Here is a 21,663-nt window from a genome sequence, read left to right on the forward strand (position 1 = left end):
GTGGCACAAGGGCGCAGTCCGTCCCACAAGGTAAGGAGGCCATTTGGTACTGGGCACCCAGGCCAGGGTCGGCGGTGCCTGCCCCCTGCCCCCACCCAGCTCTGCACGCAGCCCCGGGGGGCGGGGGTGCAGGGCAGATGGGGGGATGGTCCCAGGAGAACACGCAGAGAGGAAACCTGCCAAGTGGCTGGGGGGCTCCACAAGCTCAGCAGGGGAACGGGGGCTGTGGAGCCCGGCGGCCACCTCAGGGTGCACACCCCCGGAGGCGGGGCCGCCATGGGCCAGCCGCTGGGGGACAGCCTGAGGACGACGTGGCCATGGGCGCCAAGGCACGGATCGCCAGGCCGCGGGCCCTGCACCGCTCAGGACAGTGTGCGAGTCTGCTCTATGTTGGATGGGTCACGACCTAGGGCACCAGGTGCGTGGTCGGCCCCGTGTCAGAGTGAACCAGGGGACGGCCCCACACCAGCCCGCCGCTGGGGACCCAGCACCCGGCTTCCAAGCCCCACCACACCCTTTCCATTCCCACTGGTGTTTCTGACGACAGGAAGGGCCGTGGCCATCAGGGACCCCCAGGCTTGCACCTGACATGATCTCCTCACACCCAGGGTCTAAGGCACCCCCACCCTGAGCTCCCTGTGGCCACAAAGACTACCACCGAGGGACTCACCATGTCTGCTCTCTGCTTCTGGCCTCCCAGCTCCTCCAGGGCCTGGGACAGCTGAGCCTTCAAGACAAGACAAAAAGCAGGGTCAGTGGGCCTCCCGCTGCCCCTCTCCACCGCCCACACTGCCTGCTGCGCACAGGGGCCCCGGGGGCGAGGAGGTGGCCCTACGTTCCCGCCGTTTGGAGGAGGTGACCGGGGGTGGCCAGCAGACACACGCAAGCGCACGCCCACACCTGCTGTCCAAAACAGTGATGCAGTTACACGCATGGAGACGACCGGGGTGTGGTTTCCACGCCCCTGCAAGAGTGGGGCTGCAATCCACCTCCTCCTGGAGAGCTCACGTTCTGGAAGAAGCAATCAGGGGGACTTTCCCAACAGGACCAACATCCAGGAAAATCCGGGACGCCCCCCAACCAGCAGGACCGTCCCGGGGGCCCGGCCCGTACTGCCCCAGGGCAGAGAGGCAAAGGAGGTTCCCGACCGTGGGAGCCGACGGAGGTGCCTGGCCAGGTCCCAGGGATCCAGGCGGGAGCTCAGGGGTAGCCGCGCGGGCCTGGGCAGTCCAGCCGGCACGCTACGTCTCCACGGACGCCACCGTGGAACAGGGAGCAGACCAAACTCCAGAGCGGCCCCCCCGGCGCCCAGAGCCGGGCCAGGCACACCCGGGCGCTGCTGGCTCACATGTGCGCCGAGTCTCGACGCCCACGAGCGTGGTCTGCGTGGCTCGCCCGTGGTCCTGAACCGACGTCTCCTGAGCAGCAAGAGGCCAGGAAACGCTCACACGGGGAGAGAAAGAGGCCTCCGTCCTGCCCGGAAACAGTGAGCGCAGGTGTACTAAGGGAGTTGAGGGGCCGCTACTTGGACACCGCCAGCGAAAGGCTGAACCCACCTCCCTGAAGAAGCACCGGGCTTGCTGGGGACCTGGCGGCGGCCACAGGGTCTCTGCCACACCGCAGACCCTGTCCTTCCTGGAGTGGCAGGGGACGGACACACAGCTGTCACCCCTGCCATGACTCTCAGGACACGCTGGAGGGTCCCAGGACGCAGCTCCCGAGGCGCGCAGGGAGAGGCCGGCGGCACCGGGTCATCAGGCCACGGGAGACGCGCGTCTCTCGTGACGACGTCCGCGTGCGCCAACCCTTCCGAGGAGGCCAGGGCTCCCGCTAAAAGCTCGTGGGTACTTTGCGAGCCCGCGCGAGCCCAGAGTGACATTCTCAGGAGAACCGAGAACGGGGCAAGTGCGGGCGGCACAGAATCGTTGCCACGGCACGGCAGCCCCAAAACTCCAGCTACGAAACCCAGCTGAAAACCCGAAACCGCACACCAGCATCAGGACCGAGCGCTGGGCTTGAGGCCCCGTCCCGTGGCGGGGAGGGTTAAAAACCAGGGAACCGCTCGGGAAGGTGATTTGGCTTTCCCCTCTCGCTCGGCGACCCTGCCCACGATGCGCTCCCAGGAAACCGAACCGTGCGCCCAGCTGATGGGCGCAAAAACGCCCCTGCCAGCAACCGCAGAGCTGAGATCTGAAACCGCCGGCTGCCCACCCCCCCCCCCCCCGGAAGGGGTGACCCAGCACGCTGTGGCGCGGCCGTGCATACAGAGGTGCAGCCGGCGGCCCCCGTGCGAGGTCAGCCGGGAGAGGCGGAGAGCACAGGGCCGCGTCTGCCCGTGGCCACGCCGGGAGCCGGCCACACGCCTGCACGCACGCTCGGCGAGCCAGCCACAGAAACGCAGTGGTGGCCACCGAGACGTCCAGGCCGCAGAGAGGGCCCCCGGGCCAGGTGGTGAGGCCAGAACTCCGCCGACGTGTGCGGGACACTTCACTACGGCCTCTGCGAGGACACAGGTGAGCCAAGGCCCGGACGCCAGGATGAACAGGCAGAGGCCGATCCACGATGCTCCGCGCTCCGCTCAAACTCCCAGCCGCCGTGTGAAGCGAACCCAGGCGGCGTGCTTCTCGGGCGTTCGCGTGACCCGAGCTATGAAACAGGGCTGCTATACGATAGGGAGCACGAGGGCTGCAGAGACCCCCAGAAACCAGAGTAACTGGCAGAAACCTGTCCGGAGGAGCGTCCAGGCGGCGTCGGGAAACAAGCACTCGCCTCACGTCCCTGAGGCAGACGAGCCTCGAAGCAGTTTCAGGAAAACTCGGGCCGGGGAGGGAGGCCGGGAGGCCGACGCCGGAGGGACTGGCCACGCTTCACGTGTCCCACGGATGCAACAGGACGGCGGGGGGCACCACCCCAAGCCGCCGAGCCAGGGAGAAGGGAGGCGTCCAGAGATGCAGGGGCCGTCCCGCGCAGAGGGCGGGGGTGCAGAGGAGCGGCCCCGGCAGCCCACCGCCCCTGAGTGACGGGCTCCGATGACCCAGCGTGGGCCCCCGGTGAGACGCCTGGTGGACGGCGGCCGCTCTGCGAGCTCTCCCAGCAGGAAACGCGGGCCTGCCTAGCGCGCCGGCCATGAACAAAACATCTGATGCCACACAGGCCTCCTCCGGTGCTTGGCGCCTCTTCCGCAGACCTACCCCACCCCAACAGCACACGTACGTGAACGTGCTCCCCCGCCCTCCCCAGAGCACGCTAAGGCGAAGCGGTGCGGTCAGCGACCGGGCCTAAGTCACGGTGGCCCACGCGGACAAGGCGCCCGTGTGGCATGCCAGCCGTGTCCACCCACCCCGCGGGAGGCTCGGCCCGACACCACGATCCCCGGCACCTGCCGAGGTCCCACCAGCTCCAACACGTCGGCCTTTCCGGAGGACTGAGAAGGGGACACGACACAGACCGCTGGTCAAAGCCCATCCACTGGGCTTCAGCCGGTCCCTCGTTCTGTGGTACTGTCCCTACAGGCGTCACCGCACCCGTGCAGGCACGTCCGGGGCAGCTGGGGAACACGGCTGGGAGCAGCACCGGCCGAGGCGGCGGTTGGACACGATTCCGCCCGTGGGGTCCCGTCTTCACACACGGCAGCTGCTTGCTGGGCCGGCCTGTCCGGCAGCACCGGCCTGGCCCTGCGGTGACTTGCTCCGGCCGCGTCCCTGACACTTGTGCTAGCGCCGGGCTGTCCCCTGAGCAGCAGAGCGCCACCAGGCCACCCACACACCCCCTGGGCTGTTCCACTCACAACACTCTGGGGACCTGGGCGGGGGAGGGGGGGTGGGGGTGGGTGCTGCAGGAGTACACGTGTGTCCTCCACCCAGGCAGGACTGCGTGCCCTGCACGGGACTCAGGTGTCACTCCCGTGACCCTGCCGGCCCCTGGCCCGCCCGTGACCAGTGACCTCACACTGGTGCTCGTCCTGCACGTCGGGGGGTCCTGAGGTGATGGCAAGAGGGGGGCTCTGCAGGCACGGAGCTGGCAGGGGGCTCAGAAGGGAGGCGGGGGCCAGGGAGCAGCAGGCTGGTCCACAGGGCCGGTCGCAGTGACAAGGCTGGAGGCACCACCTGCGGGGAACAGACGCCCGCAGCAGCCGCGGGAGGCCCCGGACCCTGGAGCTGCAGCCCAGCCGACCGGGGGTCTGCAAATCAGAGGGGCTGGCGGGAGTGCCCGCGCGTGGAGGCAGCACGCCCGGAGCACGCGTGAGGGGGACGGGGCGTGCGGAGAGGCCGGGGTGGCCACAGAGCCGCGTCAGCCCAGCAGCTCACACGGCACTTCCCGGTTCGGGGACACGTCCTCCGGCCGGGCCCCCGGGTGGCCGCTGCACTCAGACTCGTGCCCCAGGCCCACGCGCCACTTGTGACAGGCAGAGGCTGCACCGAGACCTCGCGTGGCTATTTTTACCCAGAGGTGAGAAGCTGCTATGTATGAAGAGCCGGCGCCCTGCCAGCGCGGAAGCCCGGGCACGGCCGAGGGGCAGTCCCCGCAGGCCGCGACAGGCTGCCGCAGCTGGCCGACCAAGCCGGGAGGACGCGAGGACACCTGGCCAGGAGGAGGGGAAGTCAGAGCCCACGGAGGGGGCACCCCCAAAGTCGCGGGGCACGTGCAGGGAAGGAGCCGGAGGCCTCGGGTTGCCGGCCCCTCTGCTCCACCACACTTGCGGGTCTGCGGGCCCCGCCGGGTGCAGGACCCAGACCCACTCGTGTTTTCTGCCCAGCAGAGACCACGAGGGGCGAGCAGAGCCGCCCGCACCCCCAGCGTGGACGGCAGCCACAAAACAGACCCCCGGGCACCTTAAGCGGGCAGCCTGCTCACAGGGCCAGGTGACGGCCCGAAGCCAGCCGGCCGCGGCTGCCGCAGCCTGTCAGGTAGAGGCGTCCACGCCACCGAGGCCAGCCCTGTGACCCAGGCGGCCAGCGCCTCTCCCAGCCCCAGAGCACGCCCAGCCCTGTGAGGCGCTCTGTGGCGAAGCCCGGGACCCCGTGCAGGGCTCGGTCCCTCCCGTGTGGCAGCCCCGGGGCTCATGCTGGGGCAGGGCTCTCAGCGTGGCCAGGGACCGGAGCTGCCCCGTCGCCCGGGAGCTCGCCACAGGTACAGCGTTTCAGCCCAGCCCCCCCACACCTCTGAGGAAGGGGCCCACAGCCATCCAAATGTGCATCGAGTTTGAGAACCACTGCCACAGGTTTAATCTGGAGCGAGACAACCAGAGGCCAGTCCCAAAGGTGCTGCATCCCCACAATGAGCCAGGAGAAGCACTGGGCTGGGACGCCAGCAAGGTGGCCGGACAGGGGTCTCCAGCTGTCACCCCACAGAGGGTGGACTGAGATAACTCTCCATTGGTGAGGATGGAAAAGATGACCAAAACTAAGCTGGTGTCTTGAAAAAATAACCAAAACGGACATTTAGTGAAACTCAGTTAAAAATAAGTCTGACAGACTTAAACCAGAAACAAGGGAGGACGCATTACAAGAGACCACTCGAAGGTGCCAAGACTCGTTAAGAGACTACTAGATACAATTACCAACAAAGCAAACGATCGGAAAGAAACAAATGAACTGCTAGAAACGCACAGGCTCTGGAGGATAAACCACAAAGAAACAGAAAATACAAACAGAACAATAACAAGAAGGCTGAATCAGTAATAAAAAAAATCTCCCAACAAAGAAAGGTCCGAGACCAGTTCAAGAATTATTACCAATCCTTCTCAAACTCCTCCAAAACTATGGAAGGGAAAAGAACACTTCCAAACTCATCTTACAAGGCCAAGACTAGCCCGAGGCAAAGCCAGACAAGGACGCTACAAGAAAACCACAGGCCAGTATCCTGACGAACACAGATGCAGAAATCCTCAACAAAGTACTAGAAAACCACACTCCACAGCACGTTAAAAGGATGACATACGGTGACCAAGTGGGATTTATCCCCGGGATGCAAAGACGGCTCAACCTCCACGAATCAAGCGACGGCACGCACCATATTAACAGAACGTAGCATAAAAATCATACGATCGTTTTATCGGATGCAAAGAAAACACCTGACAAGAATCAACACGCTTTCGTGATAACAATTAATTAGGTACCACCCGCCGTCTCCATGCTTACTCAACACAGTACTCGAAGTCCTGGCCACAGCAATCAGACAAGAAAAAGAAACAGACGTCCCAGTCAGCAAGGAACAAGTGAAACTGTCCCTGCAGGTGACATGACCGTACATGCGGGAAATGAGACGCCACCAGAAAACCGTTAGAGGTAACCAACGAATTCAGTAGAGTCACGGGATTCGTAACTCACGTCGCCAGAGTCAGATGCGTTTCTATAGGCTGACAGCAAACAATCTGAAAAAGGAAACAATTCTATTGCATCAGCATCAAAAAAGCAATAAAATACCCAGAAATAAATATAAGGGAGGAGGTGAAAGACCTATAGACTGAAAACTGTAAAACACTGACCAAAGAAACCGAACAAAACACAAACAAATAAAAAGTCATTCCACACTTACGGACTGGAAGACCTAATATTGTTATAAAACGTCCATATTACCTGGGGCACCTGGGTGGCTCAGCCGGTTAAGCAGTCAACCCCTGGTTTCGGCTCAGGTCGTGATCTCCCAGTTTGTGATTTCGAGGCCCACGTCAGGCTCTGCACTGACAGCACGGAGCCTGCCTGGGATGCTCTCTCTCCCTCTCTCTCTGCCCCTCCCTCGCTCATGCTCTCTCTCCCTCTCTCTCACTCAAAATAAATTAATACATACATTTTTTAAAACATCCATTACCCAAAGGAAACTCCGGATTCAATGCAATCCCTACGGCATTTGTCACAAAAACAGAAAAAGTAATCCTAAAATATGTACCGAACCTCAGAAGACCCTGAATAGCTAAAGAAATCTTAAATAAGGACAGCGAGGCTGGAGGCATCACACTTCCTGATTTCAAGCTGCCACGAAGCCGCAGTAATCAAGACGGTGTAACGCCCGCACAAGAACAGACATGCAGACCGACGGGGCAGAACAGGGAGCCCAGAAGTAAAGCTGTCAAGGATTCACGACGGGGCAAGGACAGGCTCTTCAAGGAACAGCCTTGAGGAAACTGGATGTCCACACGCAAAGGAACAGTAGCGGACCCCTAGTCTTACACCACACACACAAAATCAACTCAAAACACGGACCTGGAACCATAAAAGTCCAAGAAGAAAACAGGAAAGGCTCATTCATCTTTTTGATGGTTTTTTTTTTTTTTTTGATTTGACATCAAAAGCACAGGCAACAAAGGCAAAAATAAAGCGGTGGCTCTGAATCCAACCAAAAATCTTCTGCCCGCACAGGAAACCACTGACAAAACGGAAGGTGGTGGGAGACAGTATTTGCGAACCGTACGTGGATAAGGGGTTGACAACCGCGTATGTAAGGAACTCGTGCGACCTGATATCAAATCACCCAACACCCAAACAAACAGTGGGCAAAGGATGCACAGTTTTGCCCGAGAACACGGACGCCCAGCCAATCCGCGACAGGGCGCCGCAAACATGGCCGGCCGGCAGGTCCACGACAAGGTGCTCAGCACACGCAGCATCAGGCACACGCACGTCGGGACCGGTCAGGTGCCCCTCACGCTGGCGAGGGCGGGTGTGCTACACAAGACAGACGGCGAGCGTCGGTGAGGGATGCGTCGTGCGCCGCTGGGGGGACCGCAAACGGGCGCGGCCACCAGGGGAAACCATGGGAGGCTCCTCAAAAACTTAAAACTACAAGTATGACCCGTACGATCCGGTGTTCCCGTTCTGGGAACGTGTCAAAAGGAAACGAAAGCTCCCTCTCAAAGAAGGCCCGGACGCCCAGGTTCACCGCGGCCCGACTCACGGCGGCCCAGACACGCAAACAGCCGAGGCGAGGCGCCCGCCAGTGGACGGCGGACAAACACGCTACCCATACACGATGGAGCGTTATTTAGCTTCAGAAAAGGATGAGACGCCGTCATCTGTGACAAGACGAAGGAGCCCGGAGGACACTGCGTGAAGCGAAAAGTAAGGAAGACACATGAAAACGCTGCCAACCCTCACGGACACGCAGACCCTGAGGACGCCCAGCTCGCAGAAAGGGAGAGCGGCAACGCGGTCGGCCGGGGCCAGGTGGGAGAAACGGGGTGCGGGTGAGAGCGTACTCGCTTCCAGGCGTGAGGGCAATGAGACGTGGGGGCCTCACGCAGCAAGGGGACAGGAGCACGCTAATGATTCGGCGTCACGAGCTTGGATCCGCCAAGACAGCAGATCACACTCTGCTCCCGCTACAAAAATGACCGGCGGGGGAGGCCGGGCGACGCAGGGGCGACGACGAGCCACAGCGGTGGGGTCAGTGCGGCACCACCCCGCACCCCTTGGGTGTCTGTCGTTTCGTATGGGCCAATCACACGTCAGCGCAGCTGGCGGCAGCCGGCTCCGCAAGCCTAGCGCCCGCCCTTCTCAGAGCGCAGGAGGGGGCAGCGGCCCGACCCGCAGGGCGGCCGGTAGTGACACGCGCAGGCCGGGGCTCCGTGAGGCGTCCTGCGCGGGCCTCCCGCCTCTGTCCCGAGCACAGGAGCCAGTGCCTCCCCACGACGTCTGCCTCCCCTGGGTCTCCCACCTGCACGCCGGGGAGCATTCCCCGCGGAGGGTTCCCCGGGCCTGGCTCTTCTCACTCACCCCTGCTTTTCCCCTTGTCTGTAATACAGTTTAACGGTGCCTCGAGATTTTCCACTGTGTTGTGGGCACTTTTTTCCAGGACAGTCACCCCGAGGTCTTTGTGCAAGGAGAGCGACAGATGCGTTTGTAAGTAACGCGGATCTGTGAGCTCCCCGGGGTTCCTCCGGAGGCCAAACCACCCCTCCCGCAGCCAGGGCAGGAGGGCGCAAGCACTGCGGTCGGACCCTCGCAGAGGCAGCGCGGGGCGGGCGGCCGGTAGCATCGGGGCGGCCATCCTCCCCGTCCTGGAAGAGGGAAGCGCTTTTGGACCCACCGCCATGTGAAGTTGGGATTTTTCCGCACACCTTCCCGAAGCCAACAGCATCGTTATCTGTTTTAATTAAATAAATTGGAAAAACAAACCGGGCTGATATGTTGGATTGGAGCAGCGCGAGCTGCATATTTATAGCTCGGTCGACGGAGGAAGGTTCGTGACGCGCGCTATCAACCTCTGCAGCCGCTTTATTAAATGGAATAAATAAACTCCACGCAAAGTGGCGCCAACTTCACTAGAGACGGGCCGCTGGGATTCTCCCAGTCTCAGCATTCCCCGGTCCGCCTCACTGGGCCGTGTCTGCTGGACTCAGACGTGCTCCACGTTAGAACCACCCGATTAAGCTCAGCGAGTGAACTGCAGCGCCTGGAAAGAAGCAGGGGACCTCGTCAAAGTCGCCCCGCCCCCATCCTCCCCATCAGCGAACAGGTGGGCCCACTGGCGCGGCCCGTGTGAGGGCATACCGCGTGCTGTGCTGGACAGGCCGCGTGGGGCCCAGTGCCACCCAACCGGGCCCGGGAGCCCCACGCTGTTGGGGTGGCTTCACATCAAGCAGCAGCATCCCGGGGGTCCCAGGAAGAGCCGGGGCTAGACCAGGCATCCGACAACTACAGCTGGCCTCCCAATGCCAGGCCCCCCCCCACCTGTTTTGCCACTAAAGTTTCACTGGGACACAGCAGCCCCCACCATCCACAGACGGCCCGAAGCTGCCTTCCAGCTGCCACACACGGAGCCGACCGTGTGGCCACACAGCCCACGGAACTTACCACCTGGCCCTTTACGGACAAGGCTGACCCGCCGACCCGACTGAGGAGCCACGGGGGCCCGGGGTGAGGGCAGGAGCGCAGAGGGCAGCCGTGGCAGAGAGCGGGGCGTGAGAGAGAGAAGACATCAAGGACAGCGTGAGGACCGAACACAAAGACAACGAGGAAGGAAAGAGAGGCCGCGCGGAACCGAAAGGGAAAAGCAGCAGGTGGCGGTGGGGAGAGGCAGAGAGAGAGGTGCACAGCCCACCCCCGCCAGGCGCGCCGAGCGGCGGCATGGCAACGATGTTCTCTCCCTCCGTCCCCCTGGACCTTGCCTTCCAGACCGGCAATCCATCAGGCGGGCGGGGAGCTGCGGAGAGTTAATCCGCCGCCGTCATCAGACCCTGCGGGCTGTGGGGGTGTTCTCCCTGCACGCCCCTCGCGGCTCCCCGCGGCTCCTTAAGGCGGTTGAACAAAACGGGAGCGACTCCGGGGGCTCGCCAGCGAGCGCTCGGCACAAGGCTGCTCGTCCTGGGCCTCCGTGTGCCCCCGGCGCTTTGCCTGCATCGGCACCGTGACGGATGGCTTGTCTGGGAGGCACTAAGGAACCTTAACAACCAGGTTCTATGAAGTTACATAACTTTTCACTGTGTGCCAATACACGATGCTCAACTAATAAACTTCTGTCAGGCCCCCTGGAGCAGCTTTTGAAGCTCTCCGAGATCCTGATACATAAAACGTTCCTGTTTAATAAATAAGAACGGGAAAACAGCCCCTGAACCCTGGAGGGCGGCACTCTGTGGCCTACAGGATCCGGGATCAGCATGTGGCCTCTGTGACCCGGGGGGGCAGGGGAGGGGGAGCGGAGGCAAGGCTGGGGCACCCATGACCGTTCCCTACCTTGGGGCCGCTGGACTGGACCAGCAGGCCGCCCCAGCCCTAGCCCGACACTGGGCCCCAGGCCTCTCCCGGGGCTGCCTGCCCGCTGGGGGTCAGGAAGCACGTAGGCAGAGCTGAGGTCGCAGCCCAGGCCTGCAGGCAGGGAGGGGTCGGGGCTCCTATCTGGAGCGCAGCCCCACGGCTGAGAACGGGAGAAAGGGCTTCGGGGACCCTGCGTGCCCGTGACGAGCTGCCCTGCGGGGGACAGTCTGGACCCGGAGGTCCGTCCCCCAAACCGGTCAGGCTGGAGATGGAAGGAGGGTCTGGCCAGGCCCCTCAGGCCGCCACAGAGCAGACGCTCCCTATGAAGACCGTGAACCCACCGGCACCCTCACGTGCCCGCCCTCCATCGACGGGACGCCTGGGTCTGCAGGGCTCGGCTCCACGGGAGCGTGTCGGGGCCAAACACAGGTCAGGCCAGCATCTGGGTTTCGGTGCCTCACCTTAAAGTAAGGCTCTGTCCCTGCCTTCGGGCACGTCCGTGAGGCTCCCAGACCCGGGAGCGGACAGAAAACTAAACGGAGCAGACCCCGACTCACAGTCCACCACCACTACCCACAGGGCCCAGCACGGGAGCACCGTGCCCTTCTCTCCCGACCCCACCAGCTCCCGAGGGACCTGTTTGCTAGCTTGCAGGGGGACCGCATCCACAGCCTGAGCCGGGACCCTCGCCGTGCCTGACCCGAGCACGGGGAAATGCCCCCGGGCGCTCTCCCTCCTCCCCCTGCTCTGCAGAGAGAGTCACCACCCACGGGGCCAGGGGACAGGACAGGACAACACCTGTCAGGGGATGGACGTCGGTCACAGAAGGTGACAGCAGGAGAGGCAGAGCTGGCCCTGGGTCCCCGCTCTGGCTCCAGCTGCCAAACGGTGCCCACCCCCTGTTCCTGCTGGTGTCGCCGATGGCAGGCACGACGTCCACGTCATCTGGGAGCTCGCCCCAAGACTTTCCTGAACCCAAGACCCCCCTCCCCCACCAAAGCCCCTCCTTGTGTTGCTATGGGCTTACTTCCTAAAGCTGGGCCCCCTTCTCCCTAACCCAGACCTCCTCCTGGGTGACAAGCGGGTCAGGGGTGCCTCTCACGGGGGAACCGGGGCGGTCTTGGTGCCGCGGGAGAGCCTGCGTGAGAACGGTCGCTAGTTGCAAGGTGGCCACTGAGTGAGCCCGGTCTCCGTGCCACCGACGGGCCGCACGGAAGGAGCAGGGGAACGCGGCATCTGGCGCATCTCCGCCTCTTCCCTTCTACACGAGACCCCCGCTAAAGAGCCACCGCCCTCCTCCAAGCGCACAAAGTGCCACTGGCTGCGTGTGCGCCTCTCTGCGCACGTGCGTGGCAGGGACCCCTGCGGTCCCGGCAAGCGGCCAGGCTGCCCCTGCTCCGGCCGCCAGAGCACCGCGTCCCACCCCACACCCTGATCAGACGGCGCGGGCCTCTCTGCGGGGGTGACACACGTCACCGCAAGTGGGCGAGACGGGGCTCCCCCACCGGCTCCCTCACACCGCGTGATGGGTCCTGGTCCCAAGGCCAACTCGAGAGCAGGGGTCCCTCGGTGCCAGCAGCAGCTGGCACGGGACTGAACTCGTCGGACACCGGGTCCCCCGGCAGAAGGAGCTCTGAGACTTGGCACGTGGCGGGCATCGCCACCCCACCCCTGCCCCAGACCCCCGTCCCCACCACTACCCCGCACCCTCCCGTGACATGTGCCGGGCAGCCGCCTCGGCCTCCCGGGGAGGAGGGGGAGGACACCCTCCTCTTCTCCTGGCACAGGTTCTGAGAGAGGCCAGACGGAGGCCAGGGGAGTCTTGGCGATGAGAGAAGGAGCCAGGGCTGGGGAGCCCCCACACCCCCCCACCCCACCGCAGGCCTGAACGGAGCAGGACCTGGTGTTTCGTCTGCTGCCACCTGCTGGGGGCCAGGAGGCACACAGCTCTCCACAGGGGACCCGGGCCTCTGAGAAGGGCTGGACAGGGTCCAGGCCCGACCCCCAGGGCGCACTGACCCAACCACTGCCTGCGCTCCCCAAAGGGGGCCGGCTGCCAATCGCGGGCACCTGAAGGCAGCGAGCTTCTCTCCACCTGCTTGTTGATGTTCCAGAACGGCCAGGGACAGGGAGCGGAGAGCCCGGCCGGGGAATGCCTGGCGGCCAGCCCCCCTGTGCCTGCTCCTCCCTGCAGGCAGCCGCTCGGGCCCTGGTGAGCCCTCGTGGAGGTTACCAGAGCCGGTGAGACAGACCGCGTGCAGGCCCGGAAAGGTGAGACGGGTTAACCGTGCCAGCCCATAGGTTCTCAAGTCACCCCCATCACCCCATCACCCCAAACGCGGCCCTGGAGGTGCCAGAACCGCGGGCCTCGTACTTAAGTGAGGAGGGTGCACGCGGCACACGGACAAGAGGGAGCTCTCACGTAAAACACGCCAGGGAGGACCGAAGGGGTCAGAGAGCCTTCCCCACAAATCTCTCCTCGGTAACGTTTCACACGGCACCAGGTGTGCCGTAAGGAGATGACTATTAACACGCTGATACTTACGGCGACTCGCTGGGTGCGGCAGGAACAGCCATTCAAACCACCACTGAAGGTCTGCACGCGACAGCACTGCCACGGCCCCTTGGCGGCCCCCCTCCCCCGGCCGCCGGTCGGGGCGCGGAGCCCGCACGCGCCGGGCCCGCCCGCACACTCACCTCCATCTCCGAGCTGTGCGCATGCACCTTCTGGACCATATCCTCGGCCTCACGCATCCGACGGGTCAGCTGGGGCGAGTACTCGGCCGGGGTCAGCTCGCTGTCGTAGGACCCCAGGATGGCACGCATGCCGTCTCGCTCCTGTGGGCACACACAGCAGGCGGTCAGGCCGGGGACGGTGACGGGACACCGGAGGAACACGCACGACGTGACAGCAGACGCCACACGGAGGCAGCAGGAGGGTGGGCACGCTGTTGGGCTGGAGGGTGGGGGGCTCATGTGGCTTCTCCAAGGGCTGAGGGGCGTTTGGATCCTCACAGAGCCCCATGAGGCCAAGATGGGGCCTGAGCGGCTCTGAACCAGCAGCCCGAGCACAGGCCAAGGCCGGGCTGGACCCGGGTGCTTCCCACGACCGCCCGGCCTCGAGCTGAAGGGTCTATGGAGGCCTGTGGTGGCCAGAGACCCCTCCCCGGGCCTGCTGACTGCCCCAGCTGCGCAGAGGCCCTCTATCCCATCCCGCCAGCCCCGGGGGCCGCCAAACTCCAGACACGGTCCCAGGAACACAGCGGTGGCGGGACCAGGCCAGGCCGTGGGTTTGAATGCCCCACCGCCTGTGACTCCTGACCTGGCCTCTGGGCAAGGCTGCACGCAGCAGTCGGGAGAGAGGACAGATCCATCCAAGCAGCAGGCGACCGGGTGGGAGCAAGAAGCAGGATGCACGTTCCTTCCACCCAGACGCGAACCGCCCCTGACTCCCCACTCGTTAGCTCTGGCCTTAGCAAGCTCCCTGTCTCCCCACACAGCTCCCAGGATGCCTGGGGCCCCAATCTCAGGCCACAGATGTGTCAATAGGCACCAGCCAGGCCCGGCACCCTTTCTCCGTTTCTTGCACAAAGGGAGAGCCCCCTGCAAAGACGCACCAGGTTTTGGGGAAGGATGTACCGATGCCACTGCATCAGGACCAAGCTCCACAGAGAAGCCACTGCTCAGGGGTGTCCTGCCAGAAACGCTTAAGGCTGAGTGTGAACCAGAGTCAGGAGCCCTGGGAGGCATGGGCGGCTTCTCCTGCCCAGGACTGGAAGATTCCTTCCTCAGATGTTCGTGCGGGGAGACAACCTTCTGGAGGCCAGCCAGGGAAGGTCACAGAGACCTGAGGTGTCCCTAGGTCCAGCAGCCGAGCGGCTCTGGAGGGTCTGCACAGAGGGCACCCGTACCCAGAAAGGAGCCTCTGCCTCCCCTGTGGGCTGCCCACCATCCGTTCTCGTGCCCTGTGAACCTGGATTCTTCCTCGGCCCTAACACAGGCCTGAGCTGGGGCTGGCACCTGCTCTCCCACCCCACATTCTGCAGGCTGCTGTCACCTGGGAAGCCCGCAGGGAGAAAATCCCATCACCCCGCAGGACACCCAGGTGCACCGGCGCACACGTCTCAGAGCTTCACGTGGGCCAGTGTCCCGGGGGTCAGCTCCACAGTCTGGGCTGGGGCCTGAGGGTCCATATCGCACTCAGGCGCCCAGAGATGCTGCTGCTGTGGGACACGGAGCTCCGGGGCTCTGCCTGGGGCAGCAGAGCCCAGGAAGGAAGGGTGGGCTGTGCACGGGCCAGGTCTGGCCCGACTCTGCTCCAGCCGGGGCCCTGAGGCCAGAGCACTCATCCCCGGCATCAGTTCCCGGATTATTGGGTTAATCCCCACTCACACACGGCGGACCCGAGGGCTGACGCCATCACGGATGCAGCGTCCACACACCGCCCCATGAACGAGGCCCAGTGGCCTCATCCGTGTCGGCAAACACACCTCCACGGTTCACGGCGCACCCTCTCCGGCCCCGGCACTGCCTGGCTCTGCGCCGGCCCGGCTCTCGGCCGCTGTCCCATCAGGGCAGGGCGACCAGGCGCACCAAAGGGACAGTCCGCACAGGCACCTTCACGGCCCCGAAACACCCCCCCACTCAACGTCCTCTGGGTTGGAGAGGCCCCTTCTTCTCGGGTGGGACCGGAGGAAGGCACAGGGCTCGCGAGCCTCAGACTCGGTCTTTGCCCGCCACGGGCTGCACAATTAGCTGATGACAAGAAATTCACCGAGAAATTAAAGTTACAAATCCAACTGGAACCGGTCGCACGTCCGTGGGAAATTTGTTTCCACAGGAAGGTTTATCGAGTGTCACAATTTTATTGAAATCCTTTATCTTCGTATTGACTTTTATGGCTCGAGCTGGTTACCGGCGTCGTCCCTACCAGAATGCGGGTGCCCCGGGGGGCCCGGGCGGGGGGACTTGCCTTCCTGAGCAAGCTGCGATCGTCTCCCTGATTGACCAATAAATCCCCACAACCCGCCTTCCAGCACGGCACTCTTCATCGGGTCTGCGGGCGCCTCGGCCGGCGAGGAGGAAAACGTTTGGGAGCAAGTTCGTCGTTCGTTCCCGTTAAAGACGTCGCTTTGTCATTACTAGGAAAAGCAAAAGACCAAGTGTGCTGGTTTTATTTGATAATGACTTTTTAATGACCAATTCCGCTTGTGGTAAAGTTTGCTTTGTTTCCACTTGAGCAAATGCCGATGATTAATCTCTGAACAAACAGGCATCGGGTCCGCGAGGAGGCCTCAGAGACTCGCCCGAAGAAGTAGAAGGGGACACTTGCCGCCGGGCGCAGAGCAGTCCCATGTGACTTCGAGCATGCCTGCTGGTCACAGAGTCATTGGCAGCTCCGCGCGTGGATGAGGGCAGGGTCAGTCGCCCACGCGCAGATGAACCCCAGGCCCCGCCCCGCCCTCGCCGCCCCAGCCGTCTGGGAAGGAGCGTGCTGGCCCGGCAGCCTCGCGTGTGGTAACAGTCACCGGCCCTCCTGCCCCCGGGCCTCCAGGACACGGAGCCTCCCTCCCCACCAAGGGCTGACGGGCCAGTGCCCGACTCCAGGACAGACGCGGGACTGACGGCTCAAGACCCTGCCCAGCCGTCCTGTCTTCCGGCCCACCTCCCCAACCGGCGCTGAGCCCCGCAGGCAGGTTGGTACCAAGGACAGGAAGAATCTTCTGGAAGCTCTGGAATGCTCCCAGTAAGGGGCCGGAACCTGAGGAGGGCAGAGACCAGGGGCTCTGGACAAACTAAATGCTTCCTTCCTCAGCAGAAATGAGGGGACAGGGCTGGTAGGCGGTGCTATGTGACGGTGCACAGCCAGCCCCAACGCTGGGAATGAGTGGCCATCGAGGCAGGCCTCAGCCTTCTGGACAGGAAGCTGAGGCACAGGGGCTGCGCACGCACCAAGGGTCTGGGGTCTCCCGCAGGAAGGATGCCGACCCCAGGGGCCGTGGGCGTGGAGACCGAGGATCCGTGGCAACCAGCTGACATGCTCTGGAAAGCCAAGAGCATTTGAAAAACAGGTCCTATTTTGTCTGGCTTGTATCTACTGATGCGGAAGCCAGAGCCCCTCTGCGGGCAGCTCAGAACAGCGAAACCAACGCTGGCGGGCCCCGGACGCGGGCCTTCCCCCCGACCCCGGCGGTATGCATCTCAGCCGCGGCCGCTCCCCACCGCCCAAAGCACCCTCCACCAGGAGCGGTAACTTCTTCTCCATGGGGCTGGGCAGACAGGTCTGCCTGGGAAGACGACGTCCACTGTCCTCCCTGCCCTTGGGGCCCACACTGGCCGGGCCGTGCTAGCCAATCCTGCCTCTGTCCCAAGGACAGCTCTGTTCACGGGACAGGCCTGCCAGCAGCAGGCCCCACTGCCACCTCTCACCCCTGGCTGGTCCCGGGGACCCAGACCCCCGCCTCTGCAGTCCCACGGGCCATGGTCACCAACGCGATGCCCAGGGACACTAGCGCTCCAGCCCCCAACGCTGGGCCGGGATGCAGGCTTTTGTAAGTTCCCCGAGAGGGTGCAGGAAGGAGGGAGGACACGGGGAAAGGGGCAAAGTCCGAAAAACCAGTGCATCCAGCAGGCACAGCCCCTGGGGCCTCTCTTCTGGGGTCAGGGGTCTCTCTTCCGGCGTCTCCTCCCCTCCAGCCCAAAGCCTTCCTGTTCTGAGGCCAGGGAGGTGCGTCTGACCCACATCACAGACCGAGCCCCCGACATGAAACCCCGGCCGGTGCAAACCCTGGGTGACAGATCCCCTGGGGTGCCCCTCTTGGGGCTCCTCCCGCGTGTGCCCAGACAGCAAACCCCAGCAATCCCCAGGCGGCGGCAGCCGCAGGCACCGCGGAGTCTGGTTCAGGGCTCAGAGCCTGCCTCCTCAGGCAATGCCAGGCCACGACGGGGACAGAGGCCAGAGGGGAGGTGATGCTCCTGCGCACAATCGCCCTGACTGGTGTCGGATGAGCTGTGTCCTCCTGGGTTCCCAAAGACCAGAGCCGCCCTACTCCACGGGCTCCCGGGCACAGACACCCCGGCACGTGGTCCTAACAAACACTGGCCCTCGCACGTGCCCCCCTCACATAAACTGACCCCCGAGTCTCCTGGGCTCCTCCTGAGTCCAGGGGGCGCGGCCGGCCCCAGAGCCCAGAGCAGGAGTCTCCCGGGGAGGGACTGGAATCAGTCCCTTCCTGCAGGTGCCCGAACCGGGTGGGAGACGAGAGCAGAGAACCAGGACCAAAAAAGTCGGTATCCACAGGGGGCAAACCTTACAAACAAACAGATGGTGGTACCTACCCACATAGGCACACACAGCGCTGACTGCCGGCAGATTAACTGTGCGCAGCACCCGAGACCACAGTGCGAGCTGGCTCGTGGCAGGAGCACGCGCAGAGATCCCGGCTGGGAAAGCAGGGCCACGCTCTGCCCATCAAACAAGTTCCAAAGAGATAGTTCTAAGGACCGTAAAATAACGGTAAAAAATACAAATAAATCGCACAAGAAAAATGAAAATAGACCAGCAAGCACTGGAATTAGGAGAATTAGACCCACAGTACTCAGGTAATAAAATAATCGGAAGCGGAAACAGAAAACATGCACGGTACGCTCAAAACAATAAAGAAAGGGACTTAAATTATTAGCGAGAAACAGGACATCGAAGAAACAAGCAAATTCAAAAACAAAACCGAAACGCAAATTAAATAAAGCTCAACAAGGTAAAATAACAATTCAAAGACGTAAACTAGTAGAACAGCGATTCAGATGTGGCTGAAATCTGAGGAACAAAGCAGAAAGCAGACAAAGGACAAACCGGAAAGAGGAGGCAGCGGCTGGGTGACGGGAGCACTGGGAGGCTGTGGGTTTCTATCAAAATCGGGGAGAAACGGCACCTCGGACGGAGGGCAACAGTCAAGGTCACAACGGCTGTGGAACTTCCAGAATGGATCAGAAGCGCCCACCCTCAGCTGCAGAAGATCGCAGACCTTGCAGAGTGCGCGAGGGGCGGGGGCGGGTGGGGTGCGCCCTGGGAGGGCAGACACCCACATGCGTGGATGCGGCCCCCGCAGCAGGCTGGCCACGGGAAGGCCGCCAGACGTGCCCGTCCGCGGCGACACACAGTCTGGGGCGGTAGGGAGCTGCTCACCAGCAACGACTTCACTGGAGGAGAGCACACAAGACGTATGGCCGAAGGCAAGTGGTCACGGAAGCCAGACCGAGAAAGAAGAAAGGAACACGAGCGACGCACTAGCGCCACGTGCTACCACAGCCACAACTGTGAGATCGCAGGGCGCCTGACTCATGGGTGGGGGAGGAAAAGGCAGAATGAACCCGCTCGTCACCCACTCACAAGAAATGAGCGGCGACCAACACTAGATGCTTAAATACCTACGAGACGCTAAGGCTGCAGAGGAGGTGCGGGGCACAACACTTTTCTTAAGGAGATACGGGAGCAAACCATGCGCGTGTGCGCACACCCACACCCACGCGGCCTGTGCAAGCCGAACCAGACCCCTGGCTGCCTCCAGGCAGGTGCGGGGGGGGGGGGGGGGCAGACGGGGCAGGGACAGGTGAACTTCTTACTGCCTACTCGTTCAGGATTTCATGACTTCTCAACTTCTCTACTGAAAAAAATACCAATTAAAAACAGAAATTCAGGGGGGAAAAGAATATAACATATAATAAAAGCATTTAAGGGAGGCCTGGAGCCTTAAATTGCTCCCAAAGGGATAAAGATATCATTACCCACTCTATTAAATATGCCCAGGAACCTCTAAAAGAGAAGAAACCGAGAAAAATATAAAAGGGAGGGAAAAAGATGCAAGAAAAAAGAACACAGCAGGAAACTTATAAATTCACTGTCTACATTAGAAAAGCCGAAAGCTGAAAATTAATGAGCCAGCAACCAAGTCAAAAATAAGAAAAAGAATAAAACAACACAGGCAAAGAGTGTGAGGATGGAAACAACGGATGGGGCAAAAATGGGGAAGAGAAAACGAAGACAGACACGTGTCAGCAGAAACTTCCCCAACTGAGACGCAGAGAGAGAGAGACGATGAGGAAAGCTGCGCCCCAGAAGAACGAGGGCCAGCTACGCAAGGGGTAGGCTCTGCACCATGACGCTAGGAGCAGAGGAAACACCCCTCTGAACGGGAGACTTTCCAGAACGCCACCCGACCCCAGATCCAGGGAGCTCAGAGGACCATGAGCAAGATAAACACCAAAAAACCTACACCCGGCAAATCATATTCAAACCCTGAAAACCGAAGACGGAGAAATCCCGCCAGAGGCAGGCAGCACGTGAGAGACCGGGGCCGGGGCGGGGAGGGACGTCTACTTGAGCAGAGAAAAACCTGCCTCGCCCAGAACTCTGCATCCAGTGAAATCACCCTTCAGAAGCGGAGGGGAAATAAAGGCATCCTCGGACAAAAACGGCACGCGGGATCCGTCGGGGTACACCTGCCCCACAAGAAATATTAAAAGGCGCGTAGCAGTCCGAAGTCGGATCGGTGTAAAGAAAGGCAGAGCTTCAGAGAAGGAGCAGGTGAGGGGCAAGTAGTCTCTGTCACCTTCCGGGTCTTACCTGCTCTAACAGACAATGCTCACAGGAGCAGGGGTAGCAAGGCCTCAGGAGACCAGCGCTGTCATAAGGGACGGGGGGAGGGGACTTGGGACACCTGGTGCAAGGCACCGCGCTACCTGTGCGGGGGGACAGTACCGTCTAAGGACGGACTCAGACTTCCGCCAAGCTGCCAGTTCTGGGGTGAGCATGACAACACAGGCCTTAAGACCTGTAACTCATGAGTTACCAGAGAAAATGAGAGAAACACAGAGTCCCATGAAATGCTCGGCTAAAACCAAACAAGGCACATCGACACAGAAGAGTCAAAAAGGACCAAAGAACAAGTGTCCACGTGGAAAATGCGAACCACATCACAGCGGCCAAACAAAGTGCCTCGGTATCACTGCGAGCGATCTAAACACGCCAACCGGAAGATACCGTCAACGTGGATTAGAACGGGTCCAATTATATGTCTATAAAAAACCTACTGCACATACACAAACACAGACAGAAAAGTTAAAGGGTGGAGAAAGATATGTCGTGCTAACCTCAGTCAAAAGACAGCAAAGCTGAAGGGGAAGCTTTACCAATCTTGGGCCAAGCAGACCTCAGGACACAGAAACACCTATGGAGATAAGAGGGGGGCCACATAATGATAAAGGGGTCAATACTCCCCCAAAGATTTACCAATCCTAAACACGTATGCACCTTACAACAGAGGGTCAAAATACGTGAGGCAAAACTGATAAAACTTCAAGGAGAAACAGACATATCTCCCGGTGTAGCTGGAGACTTCCATGCCCTCCATCAGTAATTGACAGATCCAGGAGGCAGAAAATCAGTAAGGATGCAGTTGAACCAAATAGCACCATCAATCAACTGGATCTAATTGACACTGATAAAATACTTCATCCGCCAACGGTAGGACACACATTCCTCTCCAGCTCGCGTGGAACATTCACCGAGACAGACCACACTCTGGGCCGTAAAACACAACTAAACACACTGAAAGGGGCAGAAATCATACCAAGTAAGCTTTCAGAGCACTCTGGAATTAAAATGGAAATCAGTAATAGAAAGATGGCTGGAAAATCCCGAAATATTTAGAGATTAAACAACGCTTATCTAAATAACACACGGGTCACAGAAATCCTAAGAGAAATATGACGGCATTTTTCACAAGATGAAATGAAAACCAACTTATCACAACGCGTAGCAAAAGCAGGGCTTCGAGGGAATGGATAGCACTGAATGCTATTTTAGGAAAGAAATCTAAAATCAATCATCAAAGCTTCTGTCTTAGAAAACGAGGGGCGCCTGGGTGGCTCAGTCGGTTAAGCGTCCGACTTCGGCTCAGGTCACGATCTCGCA

The 21,663-nt window shown here is 61.4% G+C and overlaps 1 protein-coding gene across 2 annotated transcripts in view; it reads right to left on the bottom strand.

Moving 5' to 3' along the window:
• The window catches only part of MAD1L1 (mitotic arrest deficient 1 like 1), a 318,039-nt gene that overhangs the window by 135,226 nt on the left and 161,150 nt on the right, over window positions 1-21,663 (bottom strand). For both annotated transcript variants that reach the window (XM_043559540.1, XM_043559541.1), the window contains 2 exons: window positions 13,389-13,529; window positions 671-727 (listed from right to left, as the gene is read on the bottom strand). In XM_043559540.1, the coding sequence (XP_043415475.1) occupies window positions 671-727; window positions 13,389-13,529 (198 nt within the window). The remainder of the gene's footprint in view (window positions 1-670; window positions 728-13,388; window positions 13,530-21,663) is intronic.

Source organism: Prionailurus bengalensis, chromosome E3 (assembly GCF_016509475.1).
Source record: "Prionailurus bengalensis isolate Pbe53 chromosome E3, Fcat_Pben_1.1_paternal_pri, whole genome shotgun sequence".
NCBI classification, from domain to species: Eukaryota; Metazoa; Chordata; class Mammalia; order Carnivora; family Felidae; genus Prionailurus; species Prionailurus bengalensis.